Source organism: Agelaius phoeniceus, chromosome 19 (genome assembly GCF_051311805.1).
Source record: "Agelaius phoeniceus isolate bAgePho1 chromosome 19, bAgePho1.hap1, whole genome shotgun sequence".
In the NCBI taxonomy this organism is placed as follows: Eukaryota; Metazoa; Chordata; class Aves; order Passeriformes; family Icteridae; genus Agelaius; species Agelaius phoeniceus.
This window is the reverse complement of record NC_135283.1, coordinates 3,383,882-3,408,732: the sequence shown is the minus strand read 5'-3', so window position 1 is coordinate 3,408,732 and position 24,851 is coordinate 3,383,882. Positions and strand designations below refer to the sequence as shown.

Here is a 24,851-nt window from a genome sequence, read left to right as displayed (position 1 = left end):
TCGGGCAAAAATGCTTGATTTAAAAACTGGCACATGGTTTTTAGTCTTTTAACTAGCACCTGTCATTATTGGCACTGCTTTTAGCTGCAAGTCTTTCTTTTTCAAGGCCCCTGCACAGAGCTGTTCCCACCTGCCTCAGCAGGGGCTCACAGCAGTGCATGGGGCACAGGAGGTTCATGAGCAAATCCCTGAGGAGAGAGACTCAGCTGCTGGATTTTGAGGTGAGGAAATGTTGGATTAGGCCCTTTTCTGACTTAGAGTTGGGATAACTGAGAGGTGTTTTAAAAACTTTTATTCTGTTTTCAGTGTCATGTGAAGGGTGAGACAATACAGGTGTTATAATTCACGCCATCACAATTAGAAGCCAACTATTTCCTAATTACAATACATTATAAGTATTTCTTATTAGCTTTTCCCACACTATACTATAAATACCTTAAAACTAATCATCTCAAATTCCCCCTCATAAGTCCTACTGCAAGACATCTTTCATAGTTCTATTTCTCCAAAGTATTTTGTTTTATTTACAAAACCATCCTTTAAAATTTATTTCTAGCTCCATTCCTCTCTCAACAACGTCTGTCTTATTCCATAACATTTCTAAGCCAACATTTCTCATCTCAAAGTTTGCATACAAATACACACTCTGTGAACCTTCTATGAAACTTTAAAGAATTTTCTACAAATCCATTTCCCACAAGGAAAGAGTTTATCTCACTCAAATCAGCCAGGCAGGGGGTGACCCTGCAGCTCTCTCTGAGCACACACTGGTACCCAGTGCCACCAGCATGGCAGGGACACCTCCATCATCTGAACTTTGAGAAGACATGGCTGAGGTGTTGGGAAGGATGAAAGTTTGACAAGTTTCACATCAATGCATGCTTGGCAGAAAGATTTTTGAATGTAGAATCTGAGAATGACATAGAGATGGAAGCAAGTTTTGATATAGAAAAATAAAAGATGTGTAAATTGATAATTGCTGAGCCAGCCTTGCTGGACAACTAAGAAAGCAAAGGTTGTGTTGAGTTGGAAAGAGATTTTATGACTTAGGGCAAAGGATAAGCTGACCACAAAAAAAAAGGTGTTTTTACCAAGCAGAAAGAAACACAGGCAAAGAAGACATGTCGATGTGGCAGGTAGAAAAAAGGTCTCAGAATTTTGCACTGCAAGAAAACTGAAAAACAACTTGTAGCTTAAACTGAAATGTACTAACTTTTAGTGATTGGAGAACAGTAACATGAATATGGTAATTACAGTAGTTATGATAGGCTATAGGTAAAAGTTAAGGGATAGATTGGTTCTTCTGTATGAAGATGCTCAGCAAAGAAAAGTCTATAATGCACTGTAACCAAACCCAAAGGGTGTCCAGGCCTGCCTGCAGCTGGAGCTGACAGCTGTGGGCACAGCTCAGTCACCCACAGCCCTGGGCTGCTGTGACACCTTGGGTACAATAAACTGCATTTTGGAGAGCAGCTGGAGCCCCACATCTCTCATTCAGGCTCTTCCCCTGAGGGAGCCTGGGGGCCTCATTTCTGTCTGTCAGTGCCTGCAGGGAGGGCTCAGAGCAGGGACCAGGCTCTGCCGGGCTGGGCACAGCAATGGCACCAGAGGAATGGGCAGAAACCCCACTTGGACATGAGGAAGAATTTCCTCTGCAGTGACCAAGCTGTGGATCAGAGACCAATGTCCCCACCAGTGGGGACAGACAGTGGAAAGAGTGGAGACAACAACTGGGAACCAGCTGGGAACTTGAGGATCACATTTGCATGTGTCCAAGACCATGGGTGTTGGAACAGAGGGATTCAAATGCAACTTTCCGTGGAACAAGAGACGACCAGGGGACTGCCAGGTCTCACCAATGCTCTTCCTCAGGAGCTGCTGCCATTCCTGGCCACCAGCAGAGCTTCAGGAGGACTTGAGCTCAGTATGACACTGCAAATTCTTGCTCTCCTCTGGGCTGACTCCAAAGTCAGGGCAGATTCTCAAGAGCTAATTGGAATTTCTGTGTCACCAGGAGAGCACTGGCAGTTCTGTACTGGATTGCCCAGAGAGGCTGTGAGGTCTCCCTCACTGGAGAAATTCCAGAACCTGGACACAGCCCTGTGCCCTGCTGGAGCAGGGATGAGCCATGGTGCTCCCTTCCAGCCTGACCCAGCCTGTGTGACTGAGATGGCCCCACACACCACACCCTGAGCCACAGGGACAAACCCTGGCCAGGGGACAGGCAGCTGGGTCAGCTGGGGCTGCCCTGGCCTGGGGCATCCACTCTGTGCAGCCCAGGCAGCTGGGATGGCTTTTGGGGGGCACAGCCCTGCCCCTGTTCAGTGCCCCCAAACTGCCCCTGGATGCTGCTGGTGCCCTGCAAGGCTCAGGGGAGCTCAGTGCAGAGCACAGAGGGGCTGCAGCCCCAGAGGGGCTCACACAGCATCAGGAGGACTCTGGATCAGTTTGGTGATGCTGCCACAAGGGGGAAAAAAAGGACTTTATTGCCTCCTTTACTGTCTCCTCTGGGAAGTGCAGGCAGGCACTGGAAGTCAGCACTGAGCCACCACCACCGAGAATCTAAGTTACCCATCAGAGTAAGCAAGGGCATAAATTATGTGGGATTTCTTGTAGAAAAGCAGCTTTTTAAGGAGCATTTGAATCAGCATCTGCTGCTCCAGAGAGGTGACCCACAGCAGCAGCAGCAGCTGTCACCATCCCCAGCTCCATCCCCTGTGCGCAGGATGGCAAATGCCACCAGCGAGTCCACAGTGGCACCAACTCAGTGTGGTGACATTTGCTGCTCTTTATGCACTGCCAGACAACTTTTCACACTTCATCTCTTGTCTCCTGTGAGAGGGTTTTGGAGAGCTCCAGCAGAAATCTTTGCTGCCAGGCTGGGGATGTGTGCTGCCCTCCATGCTGAGAAAACACCTGGGATCAGCAGCAGCTGGAAATTACGGAGCCTGACTTTTCCCTAGCAGACTTGTGACCCCAGAGCACTTTCCTAAATTTTCTAATTCCCAGCTGTGAGGGCTGAGGAATACAGAATGGTGTCCCAGGAGGGCACAGGGCAGCTGTTCAGCTGTAGAGAGGAGGAGAGGCTGAGGACATGGAACCAAACTGCAAAGGAATGGTGTGGTCAGCACCAGGCAGAGCAGAGCACAGAGGTGCTGCACAGGATATTTGGGCTAGAAAATAATGGCAAAGAGGCTTTTGTCTCTAGTGTAGCAACAGCTTCTGGCCCATGGAAGGTGTGTCTCAGTGTGTCTGTACTCCCCATGGCTTTCCTGATGATGATTTGATGGATTTCCTGGAGAATTCTGCTGTGATTTTTGTTGTTGTTGATGTCGAATGCTTTGCAAAAAGAGAATTCAGTAACACAATTAAATTCACATAGCACTGGCATAAATCCTCACGTCAAAGGAGAGAGAGAGTCTCTTTTGCCTGTATTTTATAGAATAATTATGTTTATTGCCTGTGCAGTAACTTCAGAAGGCTCCTGTGCAGAACTCCAGCCTTGTAGCAGTGGATGCTGTCTGAATAACTAAACAGAGCTGTTTCATATTTTGGAGAATTCCTGTCTTCATCCAGGGTTGCCTGTGAAGCTCCTACTTCTTTTGCACAAGATCACAGGGGCTGCCACCCCTGTCTGTAGCTCTGACAGCATCACACAAATGTTAAAACCCTTGAAACTCAGAGCACTGGGAGAAAGTGAGCAGAGTGATTGTCTTGGTTTGGACAGACAGGTGTCTGCTAAGGAAGGCAGGAGCCTCCTCTGAAATGGAAAATGTAAACCCCCTCCCTCCAAATTGCTTTAAATTTTAAATTAAGGGGCTCTCAGCAAAAAAATATGGGAGCAGGAATGACAGTACTTTCCTAGGGAAGAAAATAAAAAGATAAAATAAATAATTCAGTAAATTAAAACAACAGTGCCAGAGTCAGAACCCAGCCTGACACCCTGTGGGTCAGGGTGCTGGCAGCAGAACCATTGGAATTGTGGCTCAGCCCTCCTGCAGTGTCAGGGGTGGCTCTGCTGGAGCAGGGATCCTGGAGAAAGGTGCAGTCTCTGCCTCTGAAGATCCAGGGCAAGAGGCAGCTGCTGTTCCTCTGGGCAATCCAGTGCAGAAGCCGTGCTGGTGTTCCAGAATCTCAGATTATATCCAGGTAGGAATGCTTGGCTCCTCCCTCTGGGCTCACATCTCCCAATGGGATGCTGTAGTTCTTATCAGCCATGCAGGGACATTCCATAGCTGTTATCAGCAGGTGTCTGCCCTGAGAGAGGATTGGGTGTGGAAGAGATAAGGAAAACTGCCCACTGAACAGAAGAGCTGCCACACAGATGGCAAATAGACACAATTTGCTTGGCAATCCAGGACAGTGATCCCTGCTTTAAAGATGAGTCAATAAGGGGAAGAGAAGCAGCAAACCTGTTGGAACCAAAATGCAAGGAACTCTCAGAACTTTGGGCCTGTAGGCCAAAGCTTAGAATTAAACACAGGATTTGGTCTGAGACCTTGGAAAACCTTCCAAACTTAGGTGCTAGGAGCAAGAATGTGGATTTGTAATTTAAAGCAGAGACAGGTAAAGTTAAGTAAAGGAAAGTTGAGAGTTTTAGAGTTTAGAATATAGAAAAAATAAAAGCAGTTACAGAGGCAAAGAAGGAGTTTAGAATGCAGTGCTGTAGGTGTGTCATAACATGACTGGCTAAGAAATCTTACGCTGCAGCATGAGTTCATAAGATGAAATATTTAAGGATTGGGTCAAAAACATAAATATCCTTGTTAGCAGTGTTTTATTGGTTAATAACTCCTTAAAAGGTCTTGTAACTGAGGGTCTTGCCACCTTCTGAACCATGCTGTGAAGACGTGAACTCACCCTTCCTGCCTATGTAGAAGATAAGAAAATTAAACCCCATCACCCCATCATCAAAAACAATTCAGAGGTTCTGTCTCACATTCCTTCCAAAATTCCCCACAAGTGAATTACCACACAAAACTATGACCACCAACAGCCCTTTTGAGCCGGGGCTGTGAAGCTGACACTGCCCACACTGCTCCCAGCCACTTCTCCTCTAATGACTGCAGCAGGACACAGACATATGGGAGCCCAGCTTCCCCCAGTGGCAGCCCCGTGGGCACAGAGATTTCCTGATAAATGAAATCACAGGTTTCATGTTTTCTGAAAGGTTTAAGTGCCACAAAAGGAAGTATCAAGTTGGCATCCACAGGCCTGGAAAACTGATGGATTACCCAGATGGATTACCCTTCCTCCATCCCACTACTCCTTCCTTGCCCTGGGATGGATTAACACCAGGTGGCCCTTTGGGGACAGAGGACTGACAGGAGTGTGGCAGTTCCAGTGTAAGTGCCTGGACAGACACCTGGACACACCTACCAAGTGCTGGAGGTGCTGAGCAGAGGCACCCACATCCCCATCATCATCCCTGCACTCCCCAGCCCTTTGGGCCACATGCAGGCTGTAGGAAAGGGGTTCAAGGACAGCAGCAGGTTGTCCCTGCTCTGCCTGGGAGGAGGACACTGCCACATCAATGACCTTCTCACTCCCAGTGGGAGCAAATAAAGCACTTTGCCAATGGCTTCACTCTCTGTGCTCACCCAGGGACTGTTCCTGCTCCCTGGAGTCACACAGGTAATGGGAAATCACAGAATTCACAGAATCACTGGGTTGGAAGAGACCTTCAAGATCATCGAGTCCAACCCAGCCCCAACACCTCAACTCAGCCCTGGCCCCCAGTGCCACATCCAGGCTTTGTTAAACACACCCAGGGATGGGGACTCCACCACCTCCCTGGGCAGCCATTCCAGAACTTTATCACCCTTTCTGTAAAACACTTTTTCCTGCTATCCAACCTGTATTTCCCTTGGTGCAGCTCGAGGCTGTGTGCTCTGGTTGTGTCAGTGCTGCTGGAGAAAGAGCCCAGCCCCAGCTGAGCACAGGCACCTTTCAGGAGCTGTGAGAGTGATGGGGGCAGCCCTGAGTCTCCTTTGCTCCAGGCTGAGCACCCCCAGCTCCCTCAGTGGCTCCTCACAGGGTTTGTGTTCCAGCCCCTCTCCAGCCTTGTTGCCCTCATCTGGACGTGCTCAAGTGTCTCAATGTCCTTCCCAAACTGAGGGGCCAGAGCTGGACACAGGGTTAAAAGGCAAAACATCCATTGTGTGGATGGGCACATGGTGGGGAAAATCCTCTGCTCCCAGCCCTGTGTTTATTTTCTCCATTCAGTCTTCTGTTGTAATTTTTGATAAGGCTTTATTAAACCTTTTTTAAAATGTTTGAAAGTATCATTTCTCACAAGTAGCACTGGGGAAAGGGAACCACCCAACCCCCGAACAACTTCAGCAATATTTTGTTACTGCCAGCCTGAAATGTCTCAGATGCTGTGGTGTGTGACCCCACTGCACAGATTCGTCTCTTAACATGCCATCCAACCCAAATAAACTTCAGCTTTGCTTTGGAATCGATCTCCAAACCAAGGAGCTCTGCTGCTCCCCTGGGCAGCCCACCCACCCTCCCGCAGGAATGTGACCCTCCCGCAGGATTTTAACCCTCCCTGGCCCTCTCTCCTTCCCCAGCCGTGCTGGCTTTGCTCGAGCAGCTCCAGGAATCCAGGAATTAATTCAGGAATAATTCAGGAATAAATTCAGGAATTCAGGAATTCTCCATCTCCGTGTGCTGTACAGAGGGTGCTTTGCCTTCCACCGCTCCTGGGATGGAACAACTCGAACCCCTGCGATGCCCAGAGCTGAGCAAGCCATGCTTATCAAACCCTGCTGCTTTAAACAGGCTGCAGCAAAGCCACGCTATGCCTCACGTCACCAGGGAGCAAAAATAGCCGGCACGAGTGGAGGGAGGGGAATGGGAGTATTAAGAGCGCCCAGATTTCAAACATACTTGGCTGGCAGCACGCTCCCTTCCTGCCCCTGCCGCTCCAGATGCGACAGAGCACTGGGATCTCTCACTCTCTGCTCGTGAAGAAGGATTCTCTTCTTTCTGTTTTTTTCCTCTTTTTCTTTCTTTAAGTTTCAGCTTTGATACTACTAGAGAGATTATTTTATTATTATTTTCTTTCTTATAGGAAACTTCATCCGCCGGATTTAAAAGCAAGGTTTGAGCAGGAGAAATTCGTTTCTGTTTACAGCTGTACATATGCATGGTACTCCTGTGGGATGATATCGTAGAGGGAAAGGCAAGATTGGCTGGGAAAATCGCCTGGACCGTAAGATGCTTGAATGGCTGCTTGGAATAACAAGCTCTGTGTTGTGTGTGCATGTGTGTGAGTGCGTGTTTGTGTACCAGAGCAGCAGTGAAGGCAACTTTAAAATGATAAAAGGGCTCCCCATTTGGCTTAATTTTCCTCTTCTTGCTCTGTCTGGATATGGGCGAAGTGTCTGAATGGAATTGGTGCTGTAGGGATTTTATGAATGGAGCAGAAGGCAGGTTCAGCAGAAGAGGAGCAGAGCAGGGAGATGCAGTGGGCTCGGCTCTCTCCAGCAGGAGCTGTCACTCCAGGGAACTGCACAGACAGGCACCAGCATGGCACAAATCTGCCACAAATCCCTGGGACACCGACTGAGGCAGCTGCAAGGAGGCAGCCCCTGAGCCATGGAAATATGCTCCTGAAAATGAGCTCTCACCAGCACACCGAGCCCAGAGCTGTGTGTGGGACCAGCTCTGGGCTCAGCTGGAGCATCCCATGCAGAGCTTTTAATTTCTGTGCCCTCTTGCTGGTTGGGAGGCTGAGGAGCAGCCACAGCTCCTGGAGCAGCTGTGTTTCCTTCATGGGGGTCAGTGTCACTGCCAGCTTGGACACCAACATCCATAAAAGGGACAAAGGGGCAGTGGGACAGACTGGCTACACCTGCCCTACAGCAGGAGGGCACTGCACAGCACAGCAGGAGCAGGACCAGGCAGATTTGGGGTTGCAGGGTCCAAAAATGGATCTTGATGCTGGTGAAGCTGTGGGGACCAGCCCAGAACAGCAGGGTCCTGAAGGAGCACTGCAGAACCATGCTCATCTCTCACCTGTACTCGAGGGACTGGGTGGGAGATGGGCTCCGTGTGTTTCTCTGGTTTTTTCGTACTTTATCCCAACTGATAAGTGAGGGAAAATCTCCCTCTGCACTGGATTGTCCTCTCTTATCCAGAGTTTTTTATGACATCTGTGCAGGTGGTAATGGGGAGAAGGTGAGGGCAAGTCACGAAGAGGATGAAAATTGTCCATCCTCAAGGGTCACAGAGGGCACTGACAGGGTGGCACAAGGGCAGCAGGGGAGGGCCGGGGACTGTGATCCTCCTGCCAAGGAGACAGTGGGAGGAAGGAGGCAAAGGAGTCAGAGCTGGTGAGGAGGGAAAGGGACACCTGACTCACTGGGAAACGCTGCAAATTCCCAGGATTAAACAAATCCAGACTGCTCAGTGGAACAAGGCAGAGTCTTTGCCTGCTGAGCCCTACAAGGACAAGGCAGTCCAGCAGCCTTCCTCCTCAGCGTTTTCCAAAGGAAAAGAGACACTCTGAGTGCTGTAAAACACATAATGCAAATGCACTTCTGTATGCAAGGACCTTTAGGATGGCACAGGCTTTTGGTATGCCTTAAAATCTGAGCATTTTAGCTACTTTTTCAGCATTTCTCTGAGGAAGGTTTGCTCTCCTTTTGCCTGCACCCAGAATGAATTCAGAGCAGCCCAATCCTGATTTGTGCAGCGCTGAGTCTGAGCTCACAGAGGCTCCCACGTACAGAGGTGCCTCACGTGTTGTCTCACACCTCGCTGCTCAAGGCTGCTCAGGCAGGTTCACACCAGGCTCTGGCTGAAGCAGATCTGTTTTACAGACACATGGACCTCTCACATGGGCAGAGAGAGTGAAAAACCCTGTGTTTACAGATGCAGAAATCCCACAGGGAAACTTTGCTTTATGAAGTGCCTTTTTCTCCAGCACTCGAATGCTGTTTGAAACTGCAGGACAGAGGAGGAGCTTCTCATTCAAGGGAAGCTGCTCTGTGAAAACACTGCAGGAATGCTGGACAGGACTGTGAATGCATCACTAACACAGAACAGACAATTTGGCTGCAAATGATAAATCTAAAGTTTGTTTTCCCTTTTTCAGGCCTTCTGCTCCTTCAGAGTTAAGAATGTGGCAAAGAAGTTTAAACAATCATGCTGATGGTTCTAAATCATTGTTATAAATTTAGGAAGGATGGTTTTTTCCTCCAGCCCTGAACTAAGGACTGAAGTAAGTGGCTCCAGTGATCCACACAACCTTTTTTTTGTCTCTTTTCCATGGCCACACCTCACAGCTGGGTGAGGTGAGAGCAGGAGCCCTACAAGAGTGGCCTCAGTGCCAAAGACCTTTGGTACATTCAGGCAGTGCAGATACGTGCTGAGGGACAGGTAAATTCTAAATAAACTTTTGTGTTGCTCTGGCAGATTTCTAACATGTTGTTTTTGCTGTCTTTCCTCTAGTGGAGAATGCAGATGGTCCTTGGATGAGACACTGCTGGGAAATGGTTCCACGGCTCCGCACAGCCGCGTTTCTCAGAGCAGAGAGAGCCCCCTCAGACCCCTGTGACATGAACAAAGCCTCTGGCATTTAAACCCAGGAGGATGTCCCTGACTGACGAGCTGGAGAGCCACTTCTCCACCACCCCCTCCGTGGTGACAGACGCAGGTGAGGACGGCGTGTTCAGAATCAGGCCCAACGTCTCGGCCAACGGCACCGGGGACGGCGCATGGGCGGCGGGCTCCACGGAGGACATGGTGGCCATCTGCACCATCGGGGCCATCCTGTCCCTCATGTGCGTGGTTGGGGTGACGGGCAACGTCTACACCCTGCTGGTGATGTGCCACTACCTGCGATCCTCCGCCTCCATGTACATCTACATCATCAACCTGGCGCTGGCCGACCTGCTCTACCTCCTCACCATCCCCTTCATCGTCGGCACCTACTTCATCCAGAAGTGGCACTTTGGGGACGTTGGCTGCCGCATCCTGTTCAGCCTGGACTTCCTCACCATGCACGCCAGCATCTTCACCCTCACAGTGATGAGCACGGAGCGCTACCTGGCCGTGCTGAAGCCCCTGGACACGGTGAAGAGGTCCAAGAGCTACCGCAAGGCCATTGCTGTGGTGATCTGGCTGGTGTCACTGCTGCTCACCCTGCCCATGCTCATCATGATCCAGCTGGTGCAAAGGGACAACAAAAGCATCTGCCTGCCCACCTGGAGCAAGCTGTCCTACAAAGTCTATCTCACCATCCTTTTTGGCACCAGCATCGTGGGCCCAGGGGTGATCATTGGCTACCTTTACATCCGCCTGGCCAGGATTTACTGGGTGTCCCAGACTGCTTCCTTCAAGCAGACCAAGAGGCTGCCCAACCAGAAGGTGCTCTACTTAATCTTCACCATAGTGCTGGTCTTCTGGGCTTGCTTCTTGCCTTTCTGGATATGGCAGCTCCTCTTCCAGTATTATGAATCCTTCCCTTTATCTCCCAAGGTGATGAAGAACATTAATTACCTGACAACCTGCCTGACCTACAGCAACAGCTGCATCAACCCCTTCCTCTACACCCTGCTCACCAAAAACTACAGGGAGTACCTGAAGAACAGGCAGAGGTCCCTCAGCAGCAGCAGTGGGTACTTCCAGAGGAGGAATCGTTTCCAGAGGATTTCAGGGAGATCCCTGTCCACCAGCAGCCAGCACTGCACAGAGACTTACGTCCTTGCTCACGCTCCTTTGGGAAACAGCAGTGCCTGAAGGTAAAATATATCTCCAAGAACAATCAATACTGACTTCAATGTTGCTTTGATTTAAAGTGCACGTTGTGCAGGCCAAGCATTGGCAGTGCACACATTTAGTCCAGAGGCTGTGCCGTGTGTCTGTTCTCATTTCTCCAGTGCCACTGATTTGATGCTAGCAGCACTCAGCTGAACATCTATCTAAATAGCCTTTCACTTTTTATCTTTATATTTTATAGTGTATGTCTCCTCAAGTAGCCATCAATAATGAAAGCCCATAACAGGGCCATGATTTTTAATAGTATCAGCTGTCTCACAACGTTAAAATTATGTTACCCCATGAATGGCTGTAGTTTGCTCTTTTTTTCCTTTAGCAGTAGTGCTCAATTTGTAGTTGTATGAGGACTGAAGACAATGAAATAAAGAAAAAGCAGCTGATGTTTTGAAATTCCATGCAGTTTTGCATTTGGGGTAGGAGTGGACAAGGTGGATGAGGCATATCCAGGGTTGCTTGTCCTGGTTTGGGTGATGCTCACACTTATTCTGCACTCCTGTCTGTGCACTGGGCTGGATTCTCCAGTCACACAGGTGTGTGCAGTGCAGTTACACCACGGTCCTTGTCACCAGCACAGCCTTCCCATGGCAGTGCCACAGGCAGGGAATACTCAGCATCTCCTGCTGCACTGACCCCAAACACCCATGAGGAGCAGCATCCCCTGTCCTGGGAGAGCATTTCCACCCTCTGCCCTCCTCCAAGGAGGAATTGGGAACCTCTGCTGTGGCTGTCATCAGGGCATCTGCTGGCAAACTGCAACATCCAGCCTGAAGCACCAGACCTCCACCTCCAAGTCTGGGAGGAAAGGAGAGAGGGAGAGGAGGGGGTTGAGGAGATGTGATTTTCCCCAGGCAAAGCAATGTTCCCTGAAGTGCTTAATAGTCCCAGTTATAAAAGTGCTGGTTCTTGGTTAGGGAGATAACTTGTTCCCTTCACTGGAAGTGATTTTGCCTTTCTGTTACAAAAACACAGTCCTGCTTACACCGATATTACAGTGCCTGTCCTGGCTTTCCCCAGTGATGAGGTATCATTAGAATAAATATATAATCTGTGACGTCTGGAACTTCCCCAGTGAGTCTAAAATACCTTCTCTGGGATGCTGCCAACATCCCTACAGGGGTCCTCTGCTTGCAGCAGCCCTGCTTCCTCATTAGCAGGGATATGAGGATGCAATGCCAACACAGCCAAGCTACAGAATTAGAACCAAATGAATTCTGAGCAGCAAACTCAGAACTGCAGTGTGAAATCCCTCTGGCAGTGAGCTCTGTTTGCTTAGACTGAATTCAGAATTTCAACATCTATTCCCCTTCAAGGTGTTGAAATGGTCACTGCTCATGAGCACAGGGCAAGATCTGCATGCAGCCTCCCTGGGGAATACACTTGGATAAGTCATTGTCTCTTCCATGCATGGGCTTGAAGTTTGTTATGAATGGGGGAAGGTTCACACATGAGAGAGGGCTCTGGTGCATGCAGTTCTGCTGCTGAACTGCTGCAGGAACTGCAAGGGCCTTGATTCATTCCCAGCCCTCTCCAGACACCCCATAGCAGTGCTCCTGGGGTCAGGGTGCTTTGCCTGCAGCCTGCTTGCTGTGCAGTGTGCCAGCAGCTCCCACTTCAGGATCAGCCCTTCCTGATCCCAGAGATTCACAGAATTCACAGAATGACTGGGTTTTGAAGAGACCTTCAACACCACTGAGTCCAATCCAGCCCCAACACCTCAACTCAACCCTGGCACCCAGTGCCACATCCAGGCTTTGTTAAACACACCCAGGGATGGGGACTCCACCACCTCCCCAGGCAGCCATTCCAGAACTTTATCAGCCTTTCTGTAAAAAACTTATTCCTGATAATCAACCTGTATTTCCCTTGGTGCAGCTTGGGACTCTGTCTCTTGAGGGGCAGGAATTCCATGGATTTGGCCATTTCCTGTGCTGGCAGTACTTGTTGGCTGAAAGCTGGGAGACACATTAGTGAGAGCCCATTAGAGAGAGTGAAGCATCTTCAACCCTCTGTGAGGGAGTGGGAGCCTATGGATGGGGTGAAGAGGTTTGTTATGGAATCACTCAGATTGGAAGGGACCTGCAGGACCCAGTCCAGCCATTACCATTACCCATGACTATTAACCACCACCACCACATTACCCATGACCATTAACCATTCCCATTAACCACCACCACATGAAACATTCCAATTAACCACCACATTAACCATTCCATTAACCACCACCACATTACCCATTACCATTACCACATTATCCATTACCATTAACCACCACCACCACATTAACCATTAACCATTACCCATTCCCATTAACCACCACCACCACATTAACCATCAGCATTACCAGCACCACCTCATTCACCACGTGTCCCCCAGTGCCAAATGCACTGCACACATTTTGGACACTTCCAAGGATCCAAGGATGGTGATTCCCCACCTCCTTGGGCACCCTGTTCCAATGCCTGACCTCCCCTACATGGAAGAATTTTTCCCAATATCCAATTTAATTTCCTGAACCTGTTTTCCACTTATATAGTCAGGGGTTTAACATGAGTCAGAATGTAAAGTTCAGCCTCCTTTTTTTTTTCTTTCAAATGGCAGTTTTAGCTTCTCCTTACCCAGGAAGAGCCAGACAAACTCAGGATGAGCAGTTCCCATGGTTGTGATGGAAATCTACTGCAGCCTGAGCCTTTGAAAGCACTGTCCATCTTGCCTAAAATCAGACAGTCAAAGTGACAGAGGGTTTGCAAATCTCAGCTCATCCAGGCCTCACTCACCCATGCAGACAGTGCAGAAGCTACTGAAAGATATTGGAGCAGATCTGCCTTCCATTATTCAGCCTGACCCCTTCACCCTCAGCAGCTCTGCTCTGATTCTCTTCTCCAAACCCTCCCCAAGCAATCCATCTCACAGAAAAGCTTTGCAAAAGGCCCTTCACGGCTCTGGCAGTGCAGGGAGCACCCTGAGCAGCATGTTGAAGGCACAAGGCCATGCCAGAGATCAGGGAAAGGAGCTGGGGTTCCCTGTTTCCCTGGAAGGACACAGAGCCTCAGCCCTTCTCCTCTGAAGCTTGTGCTGCCTCAGCAGGGGCTGGGGATGTGTTTGTCAAATCAGCACAACAAAGCCAAGAGAAAAGGCACCCCCAGGGCAGGGGCTGGCTCTGGGTGATGCTCCTGTCAGTGCTGGTCATCTCTGAAGGATGAGATGTTTCATTCATTTCCCCTCCCAGCCCAGGCTGGAGTTGGGTTTTGCTCCTTCAAGCACTCGCCTCCCTCAGCACCCAGCTCAGGCAGTGATGAGGGAAGAGCATTCCAAGCCTGCAGCTACAAGCAAGGCTCTGAGCACTTCCCAAGCAGCTGAGTCCCAGCCCTGCATCCCAAACTAACTCTACAAAGCACCAGCCACGCTCAGACAACACCAGGGAGCTGCTCTCTGCCTGAAAGCAAAGAGCAGCTCAGCCCCCAGAGTCTGCTGAATATTAACAGGGAGCAGGAGCAGCAGAGAGAGCCAAAGAAGGAACTGCCTCCTCCAAGACATAGATTAATTGTGTGCTTAGTGATAGCTGCAAAATTATTGTGCCCTACTTATTCCTCCTTGCACAAACCTATCATCAGTCAAAGACCCAAGAGCAGCCCTTTGCATAAATTAAATCTGAAATTGGTGTGAAAGAGGAGTGTCTATACCTGTGACTGTGTGTGTGGTGTTCACAGGGGTCCCAGGACGAGGGAAGAGATGAGAATCTTGACTCCATGTTTCAGAAAGCTGATTTATTATTTTATTATATAAATTCTGCTAAAAGAAAATGATTTACTAAAACTATACTAAAAGAATGGAAAAAAGGATTTCATCAGAAGGCTTGAAAAGAATAGAAAGGAATGAGAAAATCTTGTGATTGCTCACAGCCTCGACACAGGTGGCTGTCATTGGTCATCAAGTAAAAACAATTCCACATGCTGGGTAAACAATTCTCCAAATCACATTCCAAAGCAGCAAAACATGAAGAAGCTGAAGCTTCTCAGCTTCTCAGGAGAAAAGATCCTGGCAAAAGGATTTTTCATAAAATATGTCTGTGACCGCTGTGAGCTTGCACAGCTCAGACCTGGCTCTATTTGTTCATTTTCCCCTGTGGGGTAAGGCCAGGAGCTCTGTCATGATCCCAAATCCTTAAGTTCCCCCATCTCTGATGTGTTTGATGCCCCACAGGCTGGAATCACCAGCTGAACTCCAGATAGCCGAAGCCAAAACACCAAATTTTTTGCCATTTAAGCGAGGAAGCATTAACAATGTCTCAAAACTCATAGAAAGTGTAGCTGTAAATACTCCAAAGTTTTCCAGAAGGGCCAGATCAGTGCTCCTAGAGCTAGGAAAGGCCAGGGACCCACTCTGGTGGCTGAAACAGGCAGCAAAGTACAGCTGGGGCCAGGCAGTGTTCTCAGCTTTGGTCTTTGCCAGCAAAGGATGATGTCTATGTTTACCCCAAATTATTTGCAAATCCACCCAGAAATTTAAGAATCCTTCTGGAAATTCTTTTATTTCTTCTTTTTCCAAATTCTGAATTGTCTCCTTTCAGCCTTTAGGAGGCAAAACAGCACAATTCCTCGCTTCAGGATGAAGCTTTACCCATCAGTTTGCTTGCACTTAATTATAAAAAAGCCTTTTTCCATTTTGTTCAGACCACAGGACCTTTGCAGAAGTCCAAGCAGGAAAGCAGAGAGCAGCTGTGCAAACCCTGCCCGGACAGGGTGGCACCCACCAAGCCACCACCCCTGCCCAGTCCCCCCTGCCACAGCAACCACAGGCACCAAGCTCCCTCCTCTCCTGCTGCTGGAGCCTGGGTTGAGCCCAGTTTGAGCCCCCTCCTTGTTCCTGCAGCCCAGTGAGTGCAGGGCCACCCTGTGCTGCTGTCACTGTCCCCCCTCCCTGCTGGGACACTCCAGAGCTCTTCAGCCTCCAAGCAGCCACAAAACCTCAGCACAGGCTCCCAGCCAGGATCTGGGCAATATTATGCACATTTTGGTTCACTTGCAGCTCAAGATGGGCCAGGCTGGCTGGGTGAGGAGTGGGATTTCTGGAGCACTGTGGCTCTTGGTCAGCAGCTCAGTGATTACCTGTCACTGACATATTTTATGAAAAATCCTTTCCTTAGGATCTTTTCTCCTGAGAAGCTGAGAAGACTCAGAAACTAAATGCAAACAATAATTATCTGCTGCTGTGGAATGCAACAGGTGCATCTGGGATTGGGCTCATGTGGTTGTTTCTAATTCATGGCCAATCACAGCCCAGCTGTCTCGGACTCTGGTCAGTCACAAGATTTTATTATCATTCCATTCCTTTCTATTCCTTTCAAGCCTTCTGATGAAATCCTTTCTTCCATTCTTTTAGTACAGTTTTAATATATAATTTTTTAAATATATATCATAAAATAATAAATCAGCTTTCTGAAACACAGAGTCAAGATTCTCATCCCTTCCCTCGTCCTGGGACCCCTGTGAACACCACCACATTTGGTGACCCCAAGTGAAGAAAAATTCCACATTTGGTGAGCCCCCAGAGGAACATTGCCACAATTACCCCGCAGGGCCAGGGGGTGAGGGCTGTGTGATAATGTGTGACAATGTCCAGATTGTCAGGTTGTTGGATTAGGCCCTTTTCTGACTTTGAGATGGGCAACTGAGAGGTGTTTTAAAAACTTTTATTCCATTTTTAGTTTTATGTCAAGAGTAAGACAATACAGATGGTATAACTCATGCCCTCACAATCAAAAGCCAACTATTTCTTAATTACAATACATTATAAGTGTTTCTTAACCTATCAGTTTTAACCACACCATGGTATAAATACTTTAAAACCAATCATCTAAAATTACTCCTCATAAGCCCTACTACAATAAATCTTTCACAGTTCTATTTCTCCAAAGTATCTAGTCTTATTTACAAGACCATCTTTTAAAACTTATTTCTAATTCCATTTCTCTCTCTACAATGTCTATCCTACTCGAAAACATTTCTAAATCAACATTCCTTATCTCAAAATTTACACACAAATACATACTATATAAACCTTTCATCAAGCTTTAAAAATTCTCTACAGACTCATTTCCCACATCAGGTGATTCCTTTCATTTCTCTGGGGTGTGTGCTCAGAAACTTCTCCATGCAGTGTTTGCTTTAAAAGGAGAGCTTGGAGGGCAAATCCAGCCCTTGGCAGAGCTGCCTAGAAAAAAAACCCATTCCTCCTGCCAGTGCTGCCCCAAGGGATCTGCTGTGGCTGCCACACCAGGATGTCTCCACTGAAATGATCTCAGACTGCCTGGTCTGGGCATTTCTCTTTCTCAAAATGCACAATTAAATCCTGAGCCCTCCACACAGCCACTGCTCCTTCTGCAGGTCAAACTCCAGCTGCGTCTCAGTGCAACAGTGAAGAATTCATTGAAAGAAAAATACCAGACCTTGTCTTGTGCTTGGCAGCTTTGCTTTAAAGTGATATTAGGGCACACTGAATATTGTCCTGTGCAGCCCTGCATCCAGGCCAGCTCTTCAGGGGGATTTTTGCCATCTATTTACTGCACAAGCTTCCATATCCTGGAAAAAAGTGTCAGTTCTAAATCATTCTGACCATTTCTGCACCTCCAAAATCAGCATCTTATCTGCAAGTCCTGCTTGGAGCTGATTTTCAGCTGAGGATGCTGATCCAGGCCCATCAGAAGTGTGGTGGAATCAAGAGCAAGAGCAGAGGATGAATTATGCTGCCAGAATGTAGTGGAGTATCTGAAAGTGGACTGGAAATGGCAAGGCAGAGGAAAAGCAGGTGATTTTTTGCTGACTCCCAGGTTTTCAGCATAGTAAAAATGAAAATTCACTACAAACAGTGCAGAGAAAGAAAATCTCTGAGTGAAAGCTGAGCAGCAGATAAATCCAAAGCAGCAGATAAATCCAAATTTCATTCTGGCTTCCCAGGAATGAACACCCCACCAAGGCACTCAAAGATCAGGGAATCCACCTGTCAAGAAGTCAGAGTTTTCTCTGCACACTGAAGGCTTGCTGCTAAATCCACTTTTCCCAAACATTTATCACCTGTGAAGCCATCTGTCTGTGAGGAGAGCACATGTTTTTGCCAAAAGGGAAAGTGTAAATATCACAATTTGTGTTTCAAAGACCAAACCACTCAAGCATGCATAATTTCAGCTGTTATTAGCTTTAATTACATGTCAAGTGGCTGCTGTTATTAGTTCAAAGCTGTCTAGGAAGATGAAAAAATAGCACAATAAGTGCAAATATATGACAAAAAGGAGTGAAATGACCTGCCTCAGTGATAGAGTGGAACATCCCCTGGCACAGGGGCAGACAGGACAGGATTTACCACACCAGCCCTGCCTGTTACAACCATCCCTGGCCAATTCTGGCATCTTCCTTTCACAGACATCCTGAAAGTCCCATAACAGAGTTAATTCACTGGCATCCAAAACCTTTTTTTTCTTTTTTCAGGTGTGCTAAAGGCAGCACAAGGGGTGCACCCTCCAATGGACAGGACATTAATCCTTGTGGATTAATTTATTTTAAGGATCTTGTGGATCTTTTGAGGACCTTTCTTTATTGTGGGAAAGAAAGGCAACGCCAGGAGTGAGGTGGGAGCATCAGTAAGGAAATTCTTTGACCCCTATGGACACGAGAATCAAATATTATGAAAAAGGTTTCTAATTCTAATATTTCACAAAGGGGAAAAAATCTTAAAAGGAGGGAGGTTTCATCCATACCCCAGTGGCAACAGGCACCCAGATGCTTTGGGAATTAAAGTAGGAACACTCCCTCCAAGGCTTTCCTTTCCATACTGAATTTGGTGCCCAAATCTGAGCACACTGGGCAGCAGAAGTGCACTTTGGCTTTTTCTGTGTTTGTGTTTGTTTGAAACACAACAGGAAACACAGGCAGCAAAGCCTCCTGCTGATTGCTTAGTTCAGTTCATGGCTTGCTGCTCAGAGGAGAGTGTAACATAATTAATTCATTAACTGCAAACGTTCTACAAATGGAATTGCTCCATGTTTATGTGAACTGCAAAATGTTTATGTGAAGCTGTGTTTATGTGAATCACTCTGGTCCTCTCTGGTATCCTCAGAGGAGAAATTCCTTCAGGATCCACAACAGGGACTGTAGAGAGCTCAGTTCTGAGCACAAGGCTCAGGGTGCCACTGATGCCTCAGGTTTTGGATTTTCTATTTTTCACATTCTGTGCTGCTTTAGTGTGTGGGTCTGGGTTCATATCAGGGGATGGTGAGCTCTGTGCACAGAGCAGGGACACAAAACAATTCCTGCTCCAGCTGGGCACCAAGGACAAATGATCCAAATCTCAGCCCAAGAGCACAAACACCATGGGCTGGAGAGAGAAAAACAAGGATGGGACTGGATGGGCTAAAGCTGGAATGGGACAATGAACTGCAAGATGCAAATGGAGCAGAACTGACCAAAGTGAGAGACCCTCATGCATTTTGGGACCATTTTGGTTCATCTTGGGTGCAGCCCTGGCTGGGCTCTTGTGCTGTCCATTAAAACCTTTGAATAAACCCCTGCTTTATTCTGTAACTCTGTCCAGCCTCTGCTCTAGGCCAGCCTGCACAAGGCATCACCAGCAGCCCCAGCAGCCTCTGACCCAGGTTTCCTCCCAGGTTCCCTCCCTGGGCTCAGAGGGTCTCCATCCCAGCCACTCCACCTGGGAGATGCTGGATCCCCCTCCTCAGAGCAGCATCTCCACTGAAGCCCAGTGAGGAAAACATCCTCAGGAAATTTGGGAACACTTTTCAAGACCTGGAGAGGAGCAAGGCAGGGGCAGAGCAGCAGGTGGAGCCCACCTGGCATTGGCTGAAATGTGCAGGGAGCCCATGGAGAGGAAAGTCTGAATGTGAGGAGTATGGGCCAAACCACACAGACTGAGACATTCAGGCTGAGATTTCTGGAAGAAATACATATTTAATTTTGCACAGAGTCTACCTATCCTATGTTTTCAGCTGAGGTTATTAATTTCTTATTTCGTGCCAATTAAGCTTTCCAAGGAAAAGCTACAAGTCTCTAAACAATAAAAGTAGGTTTGCTTCCACTGGAGTTAATGCAGTTGTACAAATTTATACTAAAAACAAACCCTGAAGTCAAAACTAAAAACACCCCAAACATTTTTGCCCCCCTGAGTCCAGGAAACCTGCATTTCAGCATTTACCCACATGAGTAAAAGTGAAGATCTCAAGTGATCCCATGAATGACAAGTGACTCCATTTACTAGGATTTGAAATATTCACAAGTGAGACCTACCCCATCACACCAGAATCTGTGCAAAACCATTGAAGTGAGGTGGAATTTCCAACGTTTCCCAGTCCTTGGAGCATCAGAGAATGGTAAATTTCCTCTCTTTAAGGGCAGCCTGTGCTGTTCCAGCCTCCTCCTCCTCCTCCATGGCTGGGTTTCAGTACAGCAGCTTTGGCCATCTGGCTTCACTAGAACATCATCCCTGGCTTCTTTGTGATGGACCAAAAATAGTAAAGGCAGTTTCCCTTTAGGCATTTAGCAAGCCAACTGGTGGGTTGATTAAGATTTAGTTTAGTTAATTAAGGAAGAAAGCATCTTTGTGAGCTGCTTGATTTGTTTTCTGCTGCCTAAAACTTCTTCCTTGCTTTGAAACCTGTGTCTGGAAAGATCTGCAGTTTGGCCAACCTGTGCCAGAGCAAACCCTGAGGCAAACACCAAATGCTGCCACGCTCCTGCCCTGCAGCAAGGAAGGAGCTTTAATTTATGCCATCCCTGATTAATGGATGGAGCTGAAACTTAATTACCCCTTTGAGAAAACAGCCAGAACCAGCAGGATTTTGGACTCCCATGCAGACCCCACTGAAGTGGTTCTTTATGGTTGTCTTGCCCAGGAAGGTTGGGCATGTCTGTGCCCAGCTGGGCTCCATCCCACCCATGGGGCTCCCACCCTCAGCCTCCCTGCCCAGGTTAAAGTAAAAAATGTCTGCAGTGCATGGAGCAGCTGTGATCAGCCAGCAGAGATCTAAAGGCTCTTTTTCCACTCTGCAGGAACACCAAAATATTAAAATCCTTGACCAAAAAGAGAAACCCACGGGCTCCCAAGCCTAGGTTTGCAGTGATTGAGGATGGTCTTGCATAGCTTAAGAATCACAAATACCTACCTTAAACAGTTCCTTTGGAGGAAAAGAACCTTCTCAAAAGTGAAGAAAAGCAAAAGTTTAACTTATATCCCAACACCTGAAGAACAAAACACCCTTCTCATGAGCAGGAGGTGGTGATTGTACCCTTCCCACATGAAGAATTCACAGAATTCATAGAATGACCAGGTTGGAAATATCAAATTTGCAGGGAGCCCCTGATGAGGGGAGAGAATGATGCATCTGACTCCATCTTATCAGAAGGCATATATTATATTATATTATATTATATTATATTATATTATATTATATTATATTATATTGTATTATATTATATTATATTATATATCTAAAATGATTCTGCCAAGCACTCAACCCTGCACCCAAATGCTCTGAATCTCATGACTGTCACCCAACAGTCCCAACACACACACACATCTGGTCCTGATAGGCCAAGGGAGCAAAACACCATCACTTTGGGTAAATAATCTCCATTTTGCATCCTACTTTTGCACAAACACAGGCACAGCAAATGAGATAAAAATATTCTTGGGAAGAATTGCACCTTGCTTTTCTCTGTGAAGAGAAATGTGGGGCTACACACTTGGCCCTGACAGGCCAAGGAAACAAAACACCATCACTTTGGGTAAACAATCTCCGTATTGCATCCTACTTTTGCACAAACACAGGCACAGCAATTGTTTTTCCTTTCTCTGAGGTTCAGAGAATGTGAAACCCAGAAATATTCTTGGGAAGAATTGTGCCTTGCTTTTCTCTGTGAGGAGAAATGTGGCTACAGGGAGGGACCTTCAGGATCATCGAGTCCAGCCCAGCCCCAACAGCTCAACCAAACCCTGGCCCCCAGTGCCACATCCAGGCTTTATTAAACACACCCAGGGATGGGGACTCCACCACCTCCTTCTGGAATTGCAGAACATTCCAGAACTTTATCACCTTTCTGTAAAACACTTTTTCCTGCTATCCAACCTGTATTTCCCTTGGTGCAGCCTGTGGCTGTGTGCTGTTAAATCCCCATCCCCACAGCATGGAGGGGAGCAATGGAGATGTGCTGAAGACACTTGGCTGAAACTGGAGGAATTTTGGTGAAACTGGCTCCAACTCAGCCTTTCAGGTGAAGCCAGGCCAGTCAATCAGCTTTTCTGTGTTTGGGATTCTCATCACTAACCTGCCTTTTCTCTCCTACAGTTTTGTCCCTCTATTCAGGACACAAATTCCCCAGGACACTGAGTACTCCTTGCAAAGCCTGTGCAGAAGATGCTCAGAACAGTGGGGCCACAAATGTAGGCAGTGACTTCAAAAGCAGAGTGGCACAAACAAGAGATTTCAGCTGCTAATGGTGAAAGCAAAGGTATTTTCTAGAGAGAGGCTTTAATCCTGTACAAAGCTGCCCACAGCACCACCCACCATCCCTGCTCCTGAGCAAGGAAGGGACAGGGCATTGTCTCTGCAGCAGAACAAACTGTTGGATTAATGGTTTTTTTGATTTAGAGAGGGGTAATGGAGAGGTGTTTTAAAAACTTTTTTGTTTGTTTTTTTTGTTTTATGGGAAGGGTGAGACAATATAGATGTTATCATTTACATTATTACAATTAGAAGTTAACTAATTTTTAATTAGAATACATTATAAATGTTTTTTGGTTTATTAGTTTCTGTTATACTATGTTGGAAATGCTTTAAAGCTAATTATCTAAAATTATTTTTTGTAGGTTTACTATAATGTATTTTTTATAGTTTTATTTTCTTAAATGAGGTGTTAGAACATGGGTTGGACTCGATGATCTTAAAGGTCTCTTCCAACCTATAAATTCTGTGATTCTGTGATTCTGTGAAAGTATTTGGTTTTATTGTTAGGGTTATTTTTTGAAATTTGCTTTTAGTTTTATTTTATTTTAGTAGTGTTTGTTTTATTTTATGGTATTTTTAAGTTAGTATTTTTTATCTTGAGGTTTGTATATAGATGTATATTATGTAAGTTTTTTGTTAGGTTTTAAGAATTTTCTACAAATTCATTTCCCACACAGACCTCACCCTGTACTTGCTACCCTCTGTGAGATGGCTCTGCCCTTCCTGAGCCAGATTATGCAGCTGCCTCCAGAGTCATTGCAGCAAATTTCCTTATTTTTTTCCTTTTTTTTTCTTTCATTGAGTAATAAAGCAGCTTTTCTGCCCTGCTGTGAAAAGAATGGATATCTCTGGATATGCACTTATGGAAGAGCTGCACTGGCATATTTAGAGTTTCTCCACTGGTCAGGTAAATCCATCAGTGACATGTAAAAATGCTGCCCAAAGGGATCAGTTTGCAGGAAAGGCGTAAGTCAGGAAAGCTTATGATGCTCAGATGACCCAGGATTAGTTAAATGCAGTTTTTTCTGCTTAGAGAAGCTGCTGAATTTGCAGCTTTGGGAGCTTGAGTTATGCACAGCATATCCCAGAGCTGCACTGACACCCAGTGCAGCAGCCCATCCACATGAAAACTGGCTTTGTAGGATTAAAAAATGCAGAAATTGTCTTTTCTGGGGCTATTCCACATGAGCCTGGGAGCTTCTGGGTGTGCTGTGCTGAAACTCAGCAAATGGCAAAATATCTGGGAACCTCAGAGCAACCAGATCTCCCCACACAGCTGAGAAACAAAGTGGTGTCCACAGAGGAGAAGAGTTTTGGGGTAAGAGTCTGCCAGACCAGGATGGAGAAGGGCTGTGGGTGTCCCCTGGGGGCTGAAGAACTCCTCCAGAACAGCTCCTCTCTCCAAGGGCTGAGCTCCAAACACCAGGAGCTGTGGGGCAGGGTGTGGTAGTTTCTGGGTCCCCAGGACGAAGGAGGAAAATGATGAATCCGACTCCATGTTCTTAGAAGGCTGATTTATTATATTTTGATATGGTATTAAAGAATGCTATACTAAACTACACTAAAAAATACAGAAAGGATACAGACAGAAGGCTTAACAAAAATGATAATGAAAAACTCATGACTGACCCCTCAGAGTCTGACACAGCTGGACTGTGATTGGTCATTAAGTAAAAACAATTCACATGAAACCAATCAAACATGCACCTGTTGGACAAAGAATCTCCAGACCACATTCCAAAGCAGCAAAACACAGGAGAAGCAATCAGATAATTATTGTTTTCATTTTTCTCTGAGGTTTCTCAGCTTCCCAAGAGAAGAAATCCTGGCGAAGGGATTTTCCAGAAAATACGACAGTGACAACAGGACACTGAAAGTAGCTAATAATATAAAGCAAATATTTGGGTTTTTTTTTCTTATTTTATATATATATATATATATATCCAATATATATATATATAATATATACATTATATATTCTATATTATAATATAGAATATCTTTTATATATTATATGTTTATTATATTTATATTTTATACATATTATATATTATATTTTATCAATATATACCTCCCACCAAAGAGTCAAAACAACTCACAGCAGAATCCAATGAAACAATCACCTGTGGGTAAACAATCTCCAAACACATTCCACATGAGCACAACACAGGAGAAGCAAATGAGATCAGAATTGTTTTCCTTTTCCTCTGAGGCCTCTCAGCTTCCCAGGAGAAGAAATCCTGGTGAAGGGATTTTTCAGAAAATATCACAGTGACAGCAGAGTGTCCCCTCTGCCTCTCCTGAGGGAAGATGAGCTCCACTCCCAGCCCTGAGCCCTGAACCAGCACTGCTGCATTGCTGTTGACAAAGAAAAGGTCAAAAAAAATTTTAATTTCCATCCTGAAGTCCTTTGAGATCAATGCATGAAACAACACTATGCCCTATACCCCTTGGATCTTCTCTTTGGCATAAACCAACACACAGCTCTGTGTTTTCCTTATTTCTGAGCAAAATCATTTCCAAGAAGAGAGAGGGTCTGCCAGGTTGGTTG

At 46.6% G+C, this 24,851-nt stretch overlaps 1 protein-coding gene across 3 annotated transcripts; it reads left to right on the top strand.

Annotated features, from left to right (window-relative positions):
• Positions 1-6,597: 6,597 nt before the first annotated feature.
• LOC129128151 (urotensin-2 receptor-like) lies at positions 6,598-11,171 on the top strand. Of its 3 annotated transcripts, none has more exons than XM_077188332.1 (3): positions 6,598-7,108; positions 9,463-10,380; positions 10,492-11,171. In XM_077188332.1, exons 2-3 carry the CDS (start codon positions 9,604-9,606, stop codon positions 10,750-10,752), a joined length of 1,038 nt encoding a protein of 345 aa, XP_077044447.1. In that variant the 5' UTR covers positions 6,598-7,108; positions 9,463-9,603; the 3' UTR covers positions 10,753-11,171. The 3 variants fall into 3 exon arrangements, with proteins under 3 accessions (XP_077044447.1, XP_054501251.2, XP_077044446.1); XM_054645276.2 differs by adding an exon at positions 9,107-9,232 and having other exon boundaries at positions 9,463-11,171; XM_077188331.1 differs by having other exon boundaries at positions 9,463-11,171.
• Positions 11,172-24,851: the final 13,680 nt, after the last annotated feature.

Coding starts and splice junctions, on each gene's coding strand:
- LOC129128151 (XM_077188331.1), top strand. CDS start 9,604: ATGTCCCTGACTGACGAGCTGGAGAGCCACTTCTCCACCACCCCCTCC.